The sequence below is a fragment of the Enoplosus armatus genome, chromosome 24 (assembly GCF_043641665.1).
Source record: "Enoplosus armatus isolate fEnoArm2 chromosome 24, fEnoArm2.hap1, whole genome shotgun sequence".
In the NCBI taxonomy this organism is placed as follows: Eukaryota; Metazoa; Chordata; class Actinopteri; order Centrarchiformes; family Enoplosidae; genus Enoplosus; species Enoplosus armatus.
In genome coordinates, this window is record NC_092203.1 from 11,876,491 (window position 1) to 11,895,110 (window position 18,620).

Genomic DNA, 18,620 nt, shown 5'->3' on the forward strand with positions numbered 1-18,620 from the left:
ACTTCATTACAAGTAAAAGTCTACTGAAGTCAAAGTGTAAATATTATGACTACAGCCATGCTAGCAGCTCAGCTGAGCTAAATGCTAACATTAGCATGCTAACATTTGCTAATTAGACACAAAGTACAGTTGAGATATTTCAGTCTAAACCACAGATGTCAACCTGCTGGTGGCGCTAGAGGGACCATCAGAGGATTCATCCGGAATTATTGGTCCTGGTGAAGTTATTGGAGGGAGTGTTTACTTCAGAGTCGTCTCTTTTTAGGTTTTGAACAGTAAAATCTTAATCTGAAAAGTAACTTAAGCTCTCAGATAAATGTAGTCGAGTAAAAAGTACAGTATTTGACATGTGTTAAGTAGCAAAGTATAAATACCTCAAACTGTTCTCAAGTACTGTTCTTGAGTAAAGTCTGAAACACATTACTGTGTTTTTGGTTCTGGGAAAATATGAATACAAGTAATTTAATGTGTATTTAAAGCTTTTTAGAGCAGTTTTTACTGTAAATCTGAATGAGAAAAAAATAGTTTTCAATTCAATTACATAAATGCATAAAGATGCAACATGTCAGTCATTTAATTCCTGCAGTTGCAGCGCTCTCTGCAGGACAAATAAGGAACTGCAGCCTTTAAAATCATAAAACCAGGTGAAAGTATCACATATACGTGTCTAACACACTTTATTTCATTATTTTACAGATTTAAATGTTTATCACATAGAGGTGACACCTGGAAACCGCTTTGAATAGAAAAACCCACTTTAGGTTTGGTCTGGTTCAAGTGTCGACAAAAATGATCAGAAATACAAGCAAAGCTTTTAGAAATTAGATTTATTTCAATTTCAATGTAAAACACCACATGATTATTTTAATCAACCTAACAGAATAGACCTGCTATCATCTTAAAAAACTATAAAACAGATACAATAATTCACTCCAAATACATCCTGTGGGGAAAGTAACAGATCCCAGAAGCTTTTAAATACTGTTTGATACGAACACAGTGAAGAAAACTCAAATCTCTGTCTGGAAGTTTTGCCTCTAAAACTCAGTTTGAAAAGTGCTTTTATTTTAAAGTATTTTAGTGAAAATGAAAAACTTTTTATTTGGCATAAAACGAACATTTGTATTTTCTCATATTTCCTTTTGTTTTATTTTGGGTAAAAGGTTGTAGTTACCTGACCGTCACCATCACCTCCACAATAACCAGTTAAATAAACACAAACAAACAAACATCACCATCTAAACAAAGTGCCAAGGCGTCAGCTGGTGTCGAGATGTCCGATGCTCCAAAGTTCCCTGAACTCAACACTGAACACGTGCCGAAAATATTAATTAATTATTTTTGAACCAGGTAAAGTTTCAAATTCATTTGTTGGCAGCTCGAGTGTGAAAGAAAAGTTTGGAATATTAACTATATAAACTTTTACGAGCCTGACTGAAGTTTTTTTAAAAGTTTTTCTCATCTTTTATTTTTCTCATTTAATTCCTAAAACATGAAAAATCTTTTCTCCCATTGTTACTAAATCACAACTTGTCTTTGTCTTGAGTTTTCTCAAACAAACCTGGTTAATGTTTTATTCTACAGGTCTGTAATTTTGTAATTATTTCTAAGAAGTTTCATGGAAAGAACAATGTAGTTTGGTACAAATTAAAAGGGAAAAGTACATTTTTAATTCATTCATTTTAATTTAAAAAAGTTTGTGCCAACCTACAAAGTTATTCAAACTTTCTAGAAAATTAGTAGGAAATTCCAGATATGTGGGGCTGCAACTAATGATTATTTTCACTACTGACTGCTGTTTATTTTCTTGACTAATCGATTATTTTTTGTCTATAAAACATCAGAAAACAGCGAGAAATGTCCATCCGAGTATCCCAGAGGGCAAGATAATGTCATCATGTGATTATTTACTATCATGAAGACCAAGAAAAGCAGCAAATTCTCACATTTGAGAACTTTAAACTATCAAATGTAATTAAACAGTTTATCAACTCTCAAAATAGTTGCAGATTTGTTCAAATGACTAATAAATTACTGTTTAGTGCTTCCAAACCCTGCAATGTTTGGTGACTTGACCCTTCCTGCTTGTTGCGTCAGCGCGAGACGAAGTTGGCGGGGAAGATCCCGACTCGCCCATCGGCCAGTTGTCCCTCCCACCAGTCGTACTGGGAGTCGGTGCTGGTGATGACGGTGATGCGGTCGCCAGGGACGAAGCTCAGGTCGCCGGGCTGCTGCCCTGTGAACGGGTGGGTCGCCGTGACGACAAGCTGCCCGCTGGCCCCGCCTCCTGACGATCCTCCACCTGGAGGAAAAGAAAAATGTAGTTTTAATCAATCTTAATTCTTAATTTATTCTTATTCGTAAAAACATTTAGTGTAGTATAACAGGCACAGGGACATTTTACTGCAAGAAGAAAAGAAGAAGAAAACACAAAGTAAAAAGATCGTAAAACACAGAAATCTGAACAATGACTGGAGTATAGAACTGAGCTGATTACAGGACATTAATCTGCAACTGCTTAATAATCGATCAATCGCTCTCTGCTCTGTTTTACATCATCTTCATCCTGCAGGTTGGTGCTGCGGCCACTAGAGGGAGCTGCAGCCTCAAAACTGACTGCACTGAAACACCCATGATACACACACACACACACACACACACACACACACACACACACACACACACACACACACACACACACACACACACACACACACACACACACACACACACACACACACACACACACACACACACACACACACACACACACACAGAGCGAACAGCAGCACAAAGACAGCAGGATTATTGATGAGTTGGTGTGTGTTGATATTGGCTGCTTCATCAAGGTTACAAGTTAATAACAGACCACACACACACACTCAAACACTCACACTCGCACTCGCACTCGCACACACACACGCACACACACACACACACTCACACACACTCAAACAAACACACACACACTCACACTCACACACACACCTGAGGTCTCAGATTTATAGATGGAGATGCTCGGGTAGAGGGCGTTTTTACTTCCTGTTCCTGTACCTGCACACACACACACACACACACACACACACACACACACACAGTCAGTACACACTCTTTACGTCACATATCAACAAACACTTGTATTGTAGTGAGACGTTACCAGTGCTGGAGGCCGGTCTCTGCTGAGGTGGAGCTGGAGGTCTGGATGGAGGAAGAGATGACTGGAGAGACAGAAAATCGTATTCATAACGACTCACATATGGACTAAAAACTTGCAGACATAAATGAAACTAAAGCGTGCTGAACAGCCAGTGTTGAGGGACGTACTCACATCCTGCAAGTAGTAAAAGTACTACATTTAATGCTCCACCACTCCACCATTCAACACCTCACTCTCACGTCAAGGCAGAGCCGCCCGAGCAGCGACCGAGCTGGTTCTGTCAGCGGTAGAGAGTCTTTGGTTGAAGCCGTGTACGTTAACTGACCTTTGGGCGCATGTTCTTGCTGCACCAGTCAGCCGTGTAGGCCTCAGTGTAGGTGTCCAGGATGTGGTAGAGGTCGTAGCACGCCGACGGCGGCTCCACGTCGCCGTTCAAAATGGCCGATGCTCGGATGTCTTGGGAGTAGAACCTGCAGCCACATGCACACAAATAGACCCACATTCAATAACGATGTGTATGTTCTCTTAAACAAAGAGACGGAGGCTGAAGGTGGACGTTAGACACACGCAGGTTTGTTGCACCTACTTGCGGTTGGTTTCTTTGCGTTCGATCAGACCAGATCCCTCCAGAGAAATACCAGCAAACAAACCTCTGGATCTACAGTAGGTGAAGACCGCCGCTGGGCTGCGAAGTGCTACGTCAGCCTCCACGTTCCTGAGAGACAGAAAGATAAAGGAGGCCCGGGTGTCAACCAGAGTCCCTTTCTACAAACAAGCACTTTTCAGTTCATGCAAACAAAACCACAAATAAGCAAGAAGTGCACCGACATGAAGACACGACTGTATATAAATCAAACAGCCCGACACTTGAAGTGGACAACACACAGATAGAGACAATAGAAAACACCACGGCGCTATGTGAGGAGTGCTTTGTTGAAGTCATTTATGTTTCTATCAGATGTCATTGATCTGCTGTAGATTTGGATTTTACTCTGGAGTCAGTAAATCCTTAAAACATAACATTGATTGTGTGTTTCCTGGTCGGTGGTGTTCCACAGGGCAGGACCATGGGTCCACTGTTATTCTGTTTCGAAAGCTAAAGCTGTCTCTCCTCCAGACTTCCTCTGATACTCTCTCATCTAGACTTTATCTAACAGTTGTTTCTGAAAAGCTGAAACATGACACTTGTATTTTCTGTCTGTGCATTCGAAGATAAATGTGTCTCTGCTCGTGTCGTTTTGGTTGAAGTCCAGACAAATTCAGGTCAACATCACAGCTCACTTCATTTTCTTTCAGTCTGCAGATCCCTCAGTGAACATCTATTGTGATGTCAGCATTTACCTGCAAGTCAAATACCTGGCCACGCCCACACACACCTGCCAACACGCGCGCTCGCGCCAAAACCCGTCAGACTGCCCTGAAACACTGATCTCCTCCTGCTAAAATTAACCTGGCTCACGTAAACCACAGCCTCTAAAGTAAATCACATCTGACGTTTAACTGACTCTGAATCAGTTTGTGTTTCTGCTTCAGGCCTCGAAACACAAACACAAATCATTAAACGTCTCATAAACCTCCGAACACAGCGCCACAGCATGAGCTATAATTTACACCCAGGGGAGAGGAGAGGCAAGGAAGAGACAGACAGGCAGACAGACAGACAGACAGACAGGCAGACAGACAGACAGACAGACAGACAGACAGACGGGCAGACAGACAGACAGACAGACAGACAGAGCACAGGTGCTCACCTGCCCATGGGTCCCACGGCAACGGTGCAGTTCCCGCCCAGCGTCAGGTTGCCGCCCTTTGTGAAGGCCTCGACAGCCCTGCGCTGGTTCAGGATGATCACCAGGTCGGACACCTGAGGGATTCATTCATTCATTTCAAAGATGTGCCGTACGCAGTATGCATACTATCGGTATACAGTATATATAGAGAGTATTTGTATGTGATCTTCACCTCCACCCCGATCTCAAAGCCTCCTCCCAGACCAGCGATGCCGATGGCAGACGGCGCCGACCAGCCTGAACACAGAGACATCAGAGCTACATGTGACATTGGCCCTGGGTTTCGCCTCTCAGGCTCCCCCTCCTGGTGGAGGTTGTGGGGTTGAATGCAGCCTTAGAGGACGACACTGTTTCATTTCCAACACGTCTTATCGGTATTATTATATTTATCTTATATCATTGTTGGGGATTTTATTCCATTTCATTTTTGTTTTTTTATTTTTACTCAGGGCTGAAAAACACTTTGCTCACTTTTTATATTTTCCCAAAAAAGATGTTGAAGTTGAACTTGAGTCCTATTTAAGGCCATAAAGAGCTCCTGTCTGTGCTGGAAACTAAACTCTTCAGGTTTTGTTGTTGGACAGACGGACGGGTGAGAAGCTGCATCCTTGTATTTCCCTCTGATCTTGAACTAGAAGCTAAATAACAATCTTTAATATCTTCAACATGCCTCCGTCCTGCCTTTATTCACGCTGATAACGTCTGGAGGGCAAAACATCGTTTGGCTCACTAAAACCAAGAATTCACCGCTCTGGTTTTGATCGGCGCCGGTGTTTTGGGATTTGGTTGAGCTGCTCCTTATCTGTGAATAACCAGAAAACCGACAGAAAGCCCGGCGGAGGCGGCGAGGACGTCCGGTCCGTGTGATCCTCGGCAGGTTTTTTGGCACGACGACAAACTCCGACATCCGCCACCGAAATGTCAGAGCCGCCACCACCGGAGGAGTCACTAACAGCCGTAACACATCAGATGACTGCACGTCGCTGCTGCCAACGCCGCGGGGAGAGCTGAGGGAGTCTGGCTGTTTGTTACCACGGCAACGCAAAACGTCTCAAAGACAAACTAAAGGTCACTTTGGACCTCAAGAGGACGCAGACAAACATGAAGGGAGGACCTGAAGAAGAACTGAATCCCTGCCAGACACCCTGTGGAGACGGGCAGCAGTACTCAGAGCAGTATCTCATCGTACTGAACAAAAAGTACCAGACAGACAGACAGGCAGGCAGGCAGACAGACAGGCAGGCAGGCAGGGAGACAGACAGGCAGGGAGACAGGCAGGCAGGCAGGCAGGAGACAGGCAGGCAGGCAGGAGACGGGCAGCAGTACTCAGAGCAGTATCTCATCGTACTGAACAAAAAGTACCAGACAGACAGACAGACAGACAGACAGGCAGACAGGCAGGCAGACAGGCAGGCAGACAGACAGACAGACAGACAGACAGGCAGGCAGGCAGACAGACAGACAGGCAGGCAGGCAGGAGACGGGCAGCAGTACTCAGAGCAGTATCTCATCGTACTGAACAAAAAGTACCAGACAGACAGACAGGCAGACAGGCAGGCAGGCAGGCAGGCAGGCAGGCAGGCAGACAGACAGACAGGCAGACAGGCAGACAGGCAGGCAGACAGGCAGACAGGTGGGGTTTTACGTCTGTCGGCCAGTCGGGCGATGACGATGCCGCTGCCTCCTCTGGCGGTGATCATGAAGCCGGCCTTGATGACGGAGATGATGGCCAGACCTTCAGCCTTCGCTATCACATGAGCTGCAACACACAAGACGACAAGTACTACGTCACCAGATACACACACTCAGTACTACGTCACCAGATACACACACTCAGTACTACGTCACCAGTACTACGTCACCAGTACTACGTCACCAGATACACACACTCAGTACTACATCACCAGATACACACAATCAGTACTACGTCACCAGATACACACACTCAGTACTACGTCACCAGATACACACACTCAGTACTACGTCACCAGATACACACAATCAGTACTACGTCACCAAATACACACAATCAGTACTACGTCACCAAATACAAAACAAAATACATCCTCTTCCTCTCTCTCTCTCTCTCTTCCTCTTCCTCCTCTCTTCCCCCCCTCTTCCTCCTCTCTTCCCCCTCTCTTCCGCTCTCTCTTCCTCCTCTTCCCCCCCTCTCTTCCTCCCCCTCTTCTTCCTCCTCTCTCTCTCTCTCTTCCTCCTCCCCCTCTCTTCCTCCTCTCTCTCTTCCTCCTCCCCCTCTTCCTCCTCTCTCTTCCTCCTCCCCCTCTCTTCCCCCCCTCTCTTCCCCCCCTCTCTTCTTCCTCCTCTCTCTCTCTCTCTTCCTCCTCCCCCTCTCTTCCTCCTCTCTCTCTTCCTCCTCCCCCTCTCTTCCTCCTCTCTCTTCCTCCTCCCCCTCTCTTCCTCCTCTCTCTTCCTCCTCCCCCTCTCTCCCCCCCCTCTTCCTCCTCTCTTCCTCCTCTCCCCCCCTTCCCCTCTTCCTCTCTCTCTTCCTTCCCCTCTTCCTCCTCTCTCTTCCTCCTCCCCCTCTCTTCCTCCTCTCTCTTCCTCCTCCCCCTCTCTTCCCCCCCTCTTCCTCCTCTCTTCCTCCTCTCCCCCCCTTCCCCTCTTCCTCTCTCTCTTCCTTCCCCTCTTCCTCTCTCTTCTTCCTCCTCTCTCTCTCTCTTCTTCCTCCTCTCTCTCTCTCTCTTCCTCCTCCCCCTCTCTTCCTCCTCCCCCCCCCCTCTCTTCCTCTCTCTCTTCCCCCCTCTCTTCCTCCTCTCTCTCTCTCTCTCTCTCTTTCTTCCTCCTCCCCCTCTCTTCCCCCCTCTTCCTCCTCTCTTCCCCCCCCTCTCTTACTCTCTTCCTCCTCTCTCTCTCTGTCTCTTCCTCCTCCCCCTCTCTTCCCCCCCTCTTCCTCCTCTCTTCCCCCTCTCTTCCGCTCTCTCTTCCTCCTCTTCCCCCCCTCTCTTCCTCCCCCTCTCTTCTTCCTCCTCCCCCCCCTCTTCCTCCTCCCCCTCTTCCTCCTCCCCCTCTCTTCCTCCTCCTCCTCCCCCTCTCTCCCCCTCCCCTCCCCTCCCCTCCCTCCCTCCTCCTCCTCCTCCTCCCCCTCTCCGGTGCACAGACGGTGTGGTGAAGGTCAGGCCCGCGGTGTCTTTTTTACCGGGGATGAGTTTGTCGGGCCCGTTCCTGTTGGAGATCTCGGTGAAGTCTCTGAGGATCTTGGCGGCTTTCTTGGCCTCTGACTTCAGATTGGACGGGATGGGGTTACTCACTGCAAACACACACCAATGATCTGCTTCATTAAGACACCAACAGCTGTTTTTACTTTCCAGCCACACGTAAAACTAAAACTTTGTCAGCATTCGCGGCACAAAGCGAGGAGTCTCGGCACTCGTCAATGAGCTCTTTGTTGACTTGAATCTTATCTTATCTCGTCTCCGTCTGTGCCAAAAGAAGCTGAGCTAACTCATGAGAAAGCTCCGATTGTGAGGCTTTTTATTGGTAGACCAGACAGACCTGAACTGGGAGCCGATTGTGTTTAAAAAAGCTGAATGACATTGAGCAAACATTCAGTCTATAAAACGTCCATCCCGGCGAGGAGACGACGGACTGAAAGAGTTCAGCTTTACGTTGGATTTGTCTTGTTCGTGTGAGAGTTGGCGTCATGACCGCGGCCTCTGGATGCCGTTTGTCATGCGTTAGGAATGTGCTGCTGCAGCAGGAGGCATGTTGGCAGTCTGGTCTCTGCTGCTCTCGCAGCAGAAACAGGAAGTACAGGAGCGGAGCACGGGTTCCAAACCAGAGCAGAACACCTCCTTTAAAAGAGGCTCTGCTTTCTCTCCAGTTGGTTTGTTAGTTAGAGACTCTAGTGATGTAGTGGAGACCAGTAGGGATCTTCTACTGGCTTTCTAGTCACCGATGACGTGTTCTAGCGGTCTCTGAAGATGTTCAGGTTGTACCAGCCGTCTACCTGTCGAACCGGAAACCCGGGAGAGACAGACAGAGAGACAGAGAGACAGAGAGACAGACAGCAGAACTCTTCAGCTCCTCCAGTTTTAATAAACTTACTTTTCTTTCTTTCTCTCCTTGTCCTCCGGTTGTTTACCTGCGGACAGGTGAGCTGCGCGAGGCTCTGTCTTCACTTCACTTCCGCCTCACCTGATTCTCTTGACAGTCCCGCGCGCTGCCGGAAACCACTGGCACGTCACGTAAAAAGAAATAAATCAGATAAACGGAGCCCACCTGGGCAGGTAAAAGCAGGTGGGAGGAGTTAATTGATGACCTTCAGCGACGTCACACAGAATGAATTAATGGACTGAGTGGTGTTGTCAGGGAGACGGGCGCCGCGCGGACAGCTCCGACAAAAGGGGTGTTGAACAGCTGGGCGCGTTCCCGGCCTGGCTGCGCGCGTGACTGAGCACTTCCCGCCCCTGAGTTCAGTCTGTCAGGCAGGTCGGTGCTTTCCGTGCAATGTATGCAAAAACTAGATTTATAGAATTAATTTGTATTTTTGTGTCTTACTTTAGAATTAAAATGTCCTCATGAATCCTTGGTCATGATGTTTTGGTCCCTGTGACAGAAAGGAGCTCTTATTTTTGGTCTCACCACATTCATAATTTGATAAACAAACTTCACATTCACAGAGCCAGACTTCTTCACTTTCTTCCTCTATTGTATTTGAATGTTTTACCTTTTATTTGCTCTGGTTTTCCCTGTAGTTTGTCTCGTAATGGTATTTAATAAAGCCGAATTGAAGGAGCATTGGTGGAGCTCGTTGGGATGCCTGGGAGTCTGCGCTCAGGGCAACTATCACCATTGAGTCTGAAGTTGCATTTAATGCGACAGTGTTAACAGGAGTGATGAACATGAGGAGTTTATCATCTGAAAAGACTTTATTTATATTTCATGTATGTATACACACAAATATATATATATATATATTTCTAAGATATATATTTTTTTATTATTTGCCATATATGTGGTTATTCCTCAAACCCCATTTTTGTTTCTTTCTGATATCTTATATATATTGGAAATCTGAAATCTATTATTGTTTTGAAACACAATTAATACATTTTTGGGAACAAATAAAGGTATATATATAATATATCCTTCAAAATAAATGACAATTAATGTTTAAATGATTAGAATAATAACAGTAATAACAATAACAGATGTAAGCAGCAATAAAATGATTTGGTGCAGATCATTACCAGTTCAATGATGTGAGGTTCATTGAGTGCCGTTAATGTGGAGGTCGTCATGGTGACATGAGGGCATGGAGTCGAACACACGAAGTGAAGCACTCATAAAAACAGGTGAGTGGAAGGTGGACCAGAAAATCTCTAGAAGTTTTAAAAAATTAGATAAAAACAACTGAATCACAAAAGTAATCCAACAAATATGCACTTATGTTCCAGAAAGGGATCAACCAACAGACATGCCTGCATGTAATTATCTGTGTTCACAGTCCGTGACAAATCAACAACACCGGTCGTTTTAACAGTCAGTTAATGATGGAAGAAGTTCTGCAACTTCCATCAGGGCAGAAGATGAACAAGATGAACATAAAGCACTCAGATCCTTTACCTAAGTAAATGTAGCAATACCACAATGTACAAATACTCCTGTAGTCCTGTATTGTACTTGAGTAAGAGTATATAAGTATTACCAGCAAAATGTAGGCTACTTAAAGCACCCAGTACTAGTAAATAATAAACTACAGGAGTTTGACTCCTGCTGCAGAATACTGATTGTGAGCCCAGTATTCTCTCTGACTCCTGATGGGCCTGCTGGTGTGTTAACGTGGACAAAATGGCTGAAAAAGTGTGAACCTGTCCTTTAATAAAACGCCTGGCGAAAGAGACGAGTGTGGATTTAAAGGCCCTGCCCACCTGTGATAAACCCACACAGGTGTTTTCAATCATTTAGCCTGATTAGCTTTGCCTTATTTCGTTAGCTTTGTAGCACCTGGACTTACCTGTATCATCCTTAGATGGAGTCTGGTGACCTAATGAGACCAGGGCCTTTCAAAACACAAGTTGTATGGTTTCACATTAACATAACATTACATTTTTTACATTTAAACGATTCATTTGTCTATTAGTCACAGCTCTGCTGGCATTCAGCTAATGACGCCAGAAAGAACAGCTATGAAAATCTGATTTGTCCGAGGAAGAACCAGTCTGGGACTTATTGCCTCAGGAAACATCCGCTTACATTAACCTTTACCACATCGTTCCATGTTACAACTTTTACTAGTGTTTAAAAACTAAAATCATGTGTTTACTACAGTTTGTTTCAAGCTAAATTTTCAAATGTGCATATAATTGCAAAAATGTGGTCAACAGAACCACGTGACCTGCCAGAAGAAGAAAAGTCTTTATTCTCATCAGTGATGTGGATCTCTGAGGATGATGTTCTCCAGGCTGAAGGAGGAGGTCTTTCTGCTGTCGGTCTGGTATTTATCACTCTCTCGCCACCAGGAGCAGACTGGCTTTTATTAACGTGAACCTCCCAACCTCTGATCCTCCACCAGCCTCTATTCAACACGTCCACTTGTTTACTGCACAGTTTCATGTTAAGAACCTCCAAAATATCATCTGGTCAGCTGCAAAAATACAAAACACAAGACTGGAAACACTCAACAATATACTGACATGTCTACTAATACACTGAAATAAAACCTACATTTTTATTATGTAAGTTAGTTATTATTATGGTAATGTTTTCTGATGGTGTGTGTCTGAATTTTAGCTAGTTTAAACTACTTTATTAGCTAGTTTGAACTATACAGTTAGCTAGTTTGAACTGCTTTATATACAGTTAGCTAGTTTGAACTATACAGTTAGCTAGTTTGAACTGCTTTATATACAGTTAGCTAGTTTGAACTATACAGTTAGCTAGTTTGAACTGCTTTATATACAGTCAGCTAGTTTGAATTATACAGTTAGCTAGTTTGAACTGCTTTATATACAGTTAGCTAGTTTGAATTATACAGTTAGCTAGTTTGAATTATACAGTTAGCTAGTTTGAACTATACAGTTAGCTAGTTTGAACTGCTTTATATACAGTTAGCTAGTTTGAATTATACAGTTAGCTAGTTTGAACTATACAGTTAGCTAGTTTGAACTGCTTTATATACAGTTAGCTAGTTTAACTACTTTATATACAGTTAGCTGGTTTGAACTGCTATACAGTTAGCTAGTTGAACTACTTTATATACAGTTAGCTAGTTTAACTACTTTATATACAGTTAGCTAGTTTGAATTATACAGTTAGCTAGTTTTAACTGCTTTATATACAGTTAGCTAGTTGAACTACTTTATATACAGTTAGCTAGTTGAACTACTTTATATACAGTTAGCTAGTTTAACTACTTTATATACAGTTAGCTGGTTTGAACTGCTTTATATACAGTTAGCTAGTTGAACTACTTTATATACACTTAGCTAGTTGAACTACTTTATATACAGTTAGCTAGTTTGAATTATACAGTTAGCTAGTTTTAACTGCTTTATATACAGTTAGCTAGTTGAACTACTTTATATACAGTTAGCTAGTTTAGTCCAGTACTTCCCAACCTAGGGGTTGGGCCCCTCCGAAGGGTCACCAAACAAATCTGAGGGGTTGTGAGATGATTAATGGGAGGAAAGAAGAAAAAACAATGATACAAATCTTTTTTCTTCTTTTGCACTTTTCTCTTATCTTTATTTTTTTGTGAAATTTTGAATAATTGTACCAAAACAACGAAGAACTCATAGAGTAGTCCACAGCTTTATTGTAACACAGGCCATGAACGTTGGAAACCACTGGTTTAATTTTTAACAATGTGTTATATTTCATAAATTTATAAATTTATTTTATGTGTTTTTTATGTAAATTCTTCATCTGAAAAGCTCAATCTAGTAATTAAAGCTGTCAGATAAATGTAGTGGAGTAGAAGTAAAAGGTAGATGGAAATCCTCAAGTAAAGTACAAGTACTTCAAAAGTGTACTTAAGTGCAGTACTTAACTAAACATACTGACTTTCCACCACTGGAAGAAGATATAAAAAAGAAAGAGTAGGAGGACAGACCAAGAAGAAAAGACAATTGTTTAAAGAAGAGTTTGTATTTCAGTGCTCTTTGTGGTCCTTTTTCTCTTACTCTCGTGATCTTTATCTTTCTTCTCTCCCTCCATTTCTCCTCCTCTCTCTCTGTTCTCTTCTTTCTCTCATGTCTTTATCTTTTTCTTCAATCGCTTCTCGCATTAATCCCTCCTCTCTCTCTTTAAATAGCCTGCTGGATAAACATCAGTCTCACTGCAGTCATTTGTCTTCTTAATGTGTTTCCACTGAGTGTGTGTGTGTGTCAGGCCACCCAGTCTCCATAAACCAGCTCCCAGTCCTCCAGTCCTGTACAAATCCTCCTTAAAATCCCAGAGTCCTAGTTATTTTTCACAACCTGTAGTTCACTATGAATTATCCTTCAAGTCATCTTGTTCCTTACAAGTTTTCTGCCCAATCCCCTATAAATGTTCCTCCAAGGCTTCTAGTCACCTATAAGTCTTTCCCCAAGTCCTTCTTGGGGTTCTTTAGGAGTCCCTTTCAGGTCCTCTGGTCCATGGATCACTTGTACTAACTTTATGAACGACGTTTCAGGTCCTCTTGTCCCCCTAGAAGTTGTTCTTCTAGTCCTCTGTAACTCATCTTTCCAGTGCTCCAGGAGTCCCTTTTCAAGTCTTTCTGTCCTCTACGAGTCCCCTTTCTCATCCTGTAGTCCGCTATGAATTCTTCTTCAAGCCATCTAGTGCCCTTGAAATGTTGCTCTCAGTCATCCAAGTCCTTTAGTTACCAACAAGTCTTTCTCCAGGTCCTTCCAGTCCTCTACCAGTCGTCTTCCCATTCCTCCAGCTCCCAAGTCCCTTTTCAAGCCCTCCTGTCCTCTGTTACGCCATCCTCCCAGTTCTCCAGTCCACCCTGAGTACTTTTAGTCTGCTAAGAGTCGTTTTCCCAGTCCCCCAGTTCCCTATAAGTCCTTCCCCAAGTAAGTCTTTCCCCAAGTCTTCCAAGCAAGTGCATCCCACATCACCCGAGGGCACTCTGTGGTATCTCAGGGTGTAAATCATCACAACTGCTGTTAACATCTGGTATCTGTGACAATTAGTGACAGACTGTTAACGAACTTGTCTCCCAGACACAGAAACCACAACGTTACCTGTCGTTGCTCCGATCTGGGCCATGCTGACCACGCCCCCGAGCTGTCAATCAAGCATCCCCTCCCAGGTATGTAAGACACACGGTGTGCGTGTGTTCTTGTGTATAAAAGTACAAGAATGTGTTTATTTAAAGTCCATATGAAAGTGTGTGTGTGTGTTGGGATGTAGACAGTAGCAGTACAGACCTGGCAGAGATTCAGGTGTAATTCATCACAGGTTAGTCATTACCTGCCACAGCTGTTAGTCACCTCACTGCACTGCTTCTATTGTTTCTACTGTCATTTTATATAACTGTACCTTCAATAACTTCATTCAAAACCAGTAACCACAGCAAGGACTTTATGTTCCAGTACTGCTGATTGTTATTACCCAACTCTCTCACCAACAGCTATGTGCCACTGACAAATCGGTAATTTAGCTAGCATGAGAAAATGTTTTTTTTAATTGACTGCTGACATTGGTTAATAGCTGAGACTGTTCATATTCAGTTAAGTACATAATGTTAGCTAATATTTGCTAAAATTAGCATTCAGCCACATAGCCCATGACTTTATGTCCATATTGTGATTATTGTTAGGCTAACATTAGCTTATGTAATTATTCAATATGTTGAGCTTATGCACTTTTATTATCAATGGTAGTTTTAGCTTGTGTCGGCTAACGTGAGCATCCAGGAACAAAGTTAGCTCACTTTTAGGTTTAGCTGCATTACATTACTACATCCATGATGTTAGCTAATGTTAGCAATCGTCCAACAACAAAAACTAAAGATGCTAAAGTTAGCATTCAGCCACACCTGGGTCCATAGTATAGATAGTTTTAGGCTCAAATAAGCTAACATGAACATTTTGTTACTGAATGCTAACATTAGCGAACATAGCTAATGATATGCTTTTTAGTAAGGCAGCTAAATTTAGCATTACATAACAGTTAACTACACAACGGACCAACATTGCTTAATGATAACATTAGCTAGCCTTATTGATTTAACTGAATATGCAATGGAGCTCAATACTAACATGCTAAAATTAGCATCATCGTTAAAGACTTTTATTGACCATTAGTGTCTCATTCTCTCATTTATTCCTTCATTTGTTTGTGTTTCCATCGGCTTCTCTGCTTATTGCAGAATAAATAATAAGATATGATCTTGTGTGAGCCCTCATTAATTACATTCTGCAGTTACGATAATCCACAATCCCAAATTGTCTGGTAACATAAAGGTTGAAACTGCTGTTCCAAATATACACATCTTTAATATGATCCTTTTACATTGTTCATTTCTGTAAAATGAATTCTGACAAGAGCACAGTTGAGGAGGAAGAGCTGAAAAAAGGAAAAACGCTGAAAAGAAAATAGGTTTAAAGGAAGAAAAGATCTGCCCTCTGTGCAGTCATGTGGACTGTGGGAAGTCAGGATTTATTCCTCCGATATCATGTGAACGCAGACTGGTTTGATTCCCAAACCTCTGCTGAACTCTGTCACACAGAAACACATTCATCAGGAGCAAATCAGCTGTTTCTGTCTGCGGAGATATGAGCTGCGAGCAGGACGTCGGAGGCGTTTCCCTTTCTGAGATGAACTTAAGGCGTCTGTTTCACTGCTTTTGCCGGTGCATTGCTTTGTTTCTTTGCATGTTACAACCACCAACTGGTGCGTGTTCATCCTCTCACAAAGCACATAGCACTGCTGGGGGTTGAAAGCTCCCCAGGTTATCTCAGGACAACGAGCTGTTTTCTCATGATAACAAGGTCACCAAGCTGTTAAAGCAAGAGCACAACTTCTTTGAATGAACTCATTATCTTGACTAACTCATTATCGTTTTTGTTTTCAGGCCTAATTTCCAGCTGTTTTCATCACAAGCTGCTCGTCAGCAGACAGACTCCGTCAGAGACCAGCTGCTGAACATCGTGCAGCGTTTAGCAGCTGAAGAGCCAGATGTTTCCCTCAGGAGGTGGAGGAGACCCAAACCAGAGCTAACACAGAGAGAAGACTGGACTTCATCCATCACATGGAGGACCGTGCTGTGACTGCTGGATGTGGAAACACACACCAACTTAAAGCTGCTGTCAGTGTTTTCTTTACTACGCCTGCTGCCCCCCAGAGGCCAGAAAGTCCTTTCCCACAGGTCTCAGGACCTGCTGTGTTCTTATTCACAGGCTAAACCATTTGGGGTTAATGGGTTTAATCGTGTGATGTCTTAATTGAAGGTGGAGCCGTCGGTTTTTGTCTATAAATAGCCGACTGTTTGTTCGCAGGGATGTTTGTAAAACCATTCACGCCAACAGACGATATACAGGAGGTGTGTGTGTGTGTGTGTGTGTGTGTTTGCAGTCCGACCAGCTCTGCTGCAGTTTTGGCAACAACTTTACATTCATCACACACACACACACACACACACACACCCACACACACCTTTGACAGTTTGCTTAATTATTATAAAATGACTGTAAGCGATATTTTAGCGACATCGAGCCAAAGACAGACAGACAGACACATCATTAACTCGTTATGGGGAATTCTGGGTAATTACGTCGTGGCTGTTATTACAACAGTTGCGTGTTTTTACGACGGCGGTTACCATGGCAACAGTAGAGTTGTTGCAACACATTATAGTCACTTTTGTCTTTAGAAATCATCACTGAACAAGAAACAAAAGACTATTATTTGACTTTTTCCCACTTAAATTTCACTTTAAACTGATTTAAAACGTTTTCCAAACGGTTTGACTGAACGTGTGACATAAATCTGTCACATCTGCCCGTTTCAGTTGTTTTCATGGCTGCATCGTTCAATCAAATGGAAATATTTTATACTCACACTCATCACATAAAGCTCTGCTGGTTTAAAGAGGGCGAGCAGAAAGGAAACATTCACTTTGCATATGAAACTGTGCAGCAGCAGCCAAAGTCAACAGAGCTGCTATGTGGTTCACCCTGTCAGAGACGACCAGCTGACAGGTCCGTCCAGGCTTCCACCGAGAGCTCTGGCTGAGAGCGCTTCTTCTTTGCTGTGAATTCAGGGTTAATCCAAAGTAAAACAGAAACAAATACTGTTGTTCTGAGAGATCATGTCATAAACTATCTGACTGTAATGTTGTTAGAGTAAAAACTCCTTTATAGAATTCAAGGCTTTACAGGGTGTTTGGGAGGCATACAGTGAGCGACACAGTGAAAAAATGGCAAAATAAAAAGTCTTAATTTGGGAAAAATATATATCAAACGCGTGTCTTTATTCCTCTTTCAGTATGTACATATTGCACACAGGGCGGCATCTTAAACAATATAAATATACTGGAATATTATCATCATGATCATCGTTATTGTTGCGTTTGACATGAAACACATTCAGAACAAAAGGCAACAACATCTTGTTAAGTAGCTGATGTCCAATCAGAGGATTTGTCCGTTTATTTCCGGCTTGTTTTTAGCGTCCGTCGTCCAAAATGACACAAAAACCAAAAGACTGTTGTCCTGCGGGAACAAGAAGAAAGACATTCGGTCCCAGATGAAAGTTTCTGTTGAGACCTGCATCAGTTTCCAGATCAAATGTGACCTGTGGATCTTAGAGCTGAGATCGTCTCGTTCCTGCCGCTGCATTAGAAACCAGTAGAATCACTTCAACAGAGCAACGGTCAAATCCTTTTTCATTTTCAGTCTGGACGGGAGAGGCTGAGGATGGGCTTCCTGTCGGCGAGGAGTCCAGCAGAGTCCAGTCGAGTACAGCAGAGCACAGCTGAGGTGAGTCTGGTTGTGTAGATGTAGCAGAGTAAGAGAGTCTAGTGACAGTAGAGTCCAGTAAAGGCAAGCTGACTGGAGGAAGTCGAGTCAAGTGAAACTGAGTGAAGTCGAGTCACAAGAAGAGGATTTAAATCAAGCAGAGTGGGTTCCAGATGAGTCAACTAAAACCGAGTCCAGATGAGTCCAGTTGAGTCAAGATAAGTAGACTAATGCCGAGATCAGACTACGATATTTTAGTATTTTCAGATCAGATCAGAAGTTAAGTTTCAAGTCAAGTGGAGCCCAGTGGAGCCCAGGAGGGCCCAGTAGAACTCAGTGGAGCCCAGTGGAGCCCAACTAGAGTTCAACTGGAGTTCAACTGGAGTTCAACTAGAATAGAATAGAAAACAGTGGCAGTGGAGCGAAGTCACCCGGCTGCAGCAGACGATTATTAGCTATTATTGGCTGAAGAACTTCTTCTGCTCATCAGTTGATGGACCTCGTTACGATGCCCCACCCTCCTTGTTGTCACGGCAACACTTCCTGTCCAGAGGCTGTGATAACAAGAGATTGAGACGGAAGAGACAATGAAGTAAAAACGTTTACTGAATGAAACGTAGCCGACCTGTCGCTTGGTTTCAGCATCTTGAAACCGAATGTACGCTGATTTAAATCAGGAGCTGTGACAGAACGGAGAGGAGGTCAGAGGTCAGAGAGGTCTGGCAGAGAACACATTTAGTAAGAGTACTATTTAGTCTT

At 43.4% G+C, this 18,620-nt stretch overlaps 1 protein-coding gene across 2 annotated transcripts; it reads right to left on the reverse strand.

Annotated features, from left to right (window-relative positions):
* Window positions 1-818: 818 nt before the first annotated feature.
* On the reverse strand, window positions 819-9,270 carry sh3yl1 (SH3 and SYLF domain containing 1). Of its 2 annotated transcripts, XM_070930547.1 has the most exons (10): window positions 9,013-9,270; window positions 8,105-8,215; window positions 6,593-6,706; window positions 5,120-5,184; window positions 4,909-5,021; window positions 3,744-3,872; window positions 3,483-3,627; window positions 3,158-3,218; window positions 2,989-3,054; window positions 819-2,302 (listed from the first exon to the last, which is right to left on the reverse strand). In XM_070930547.1, coding segments are annotated over exons 1-10 (1,014 nt in total). In that variant the 5' UTR covers window positions 9,014-9,270; the 3' UTR covers window positions 819-2,093. The 2 variants fall into 2 exon arrangements, with proteins under 2 accessions (XP_070786648.1, XP_070786649.1); XM_070930548.1 differs by lacking the exon at window positions 2,989-3,054.
* Window positions 9,271-18,620: the final 9,350 nt, after the last annotated feature.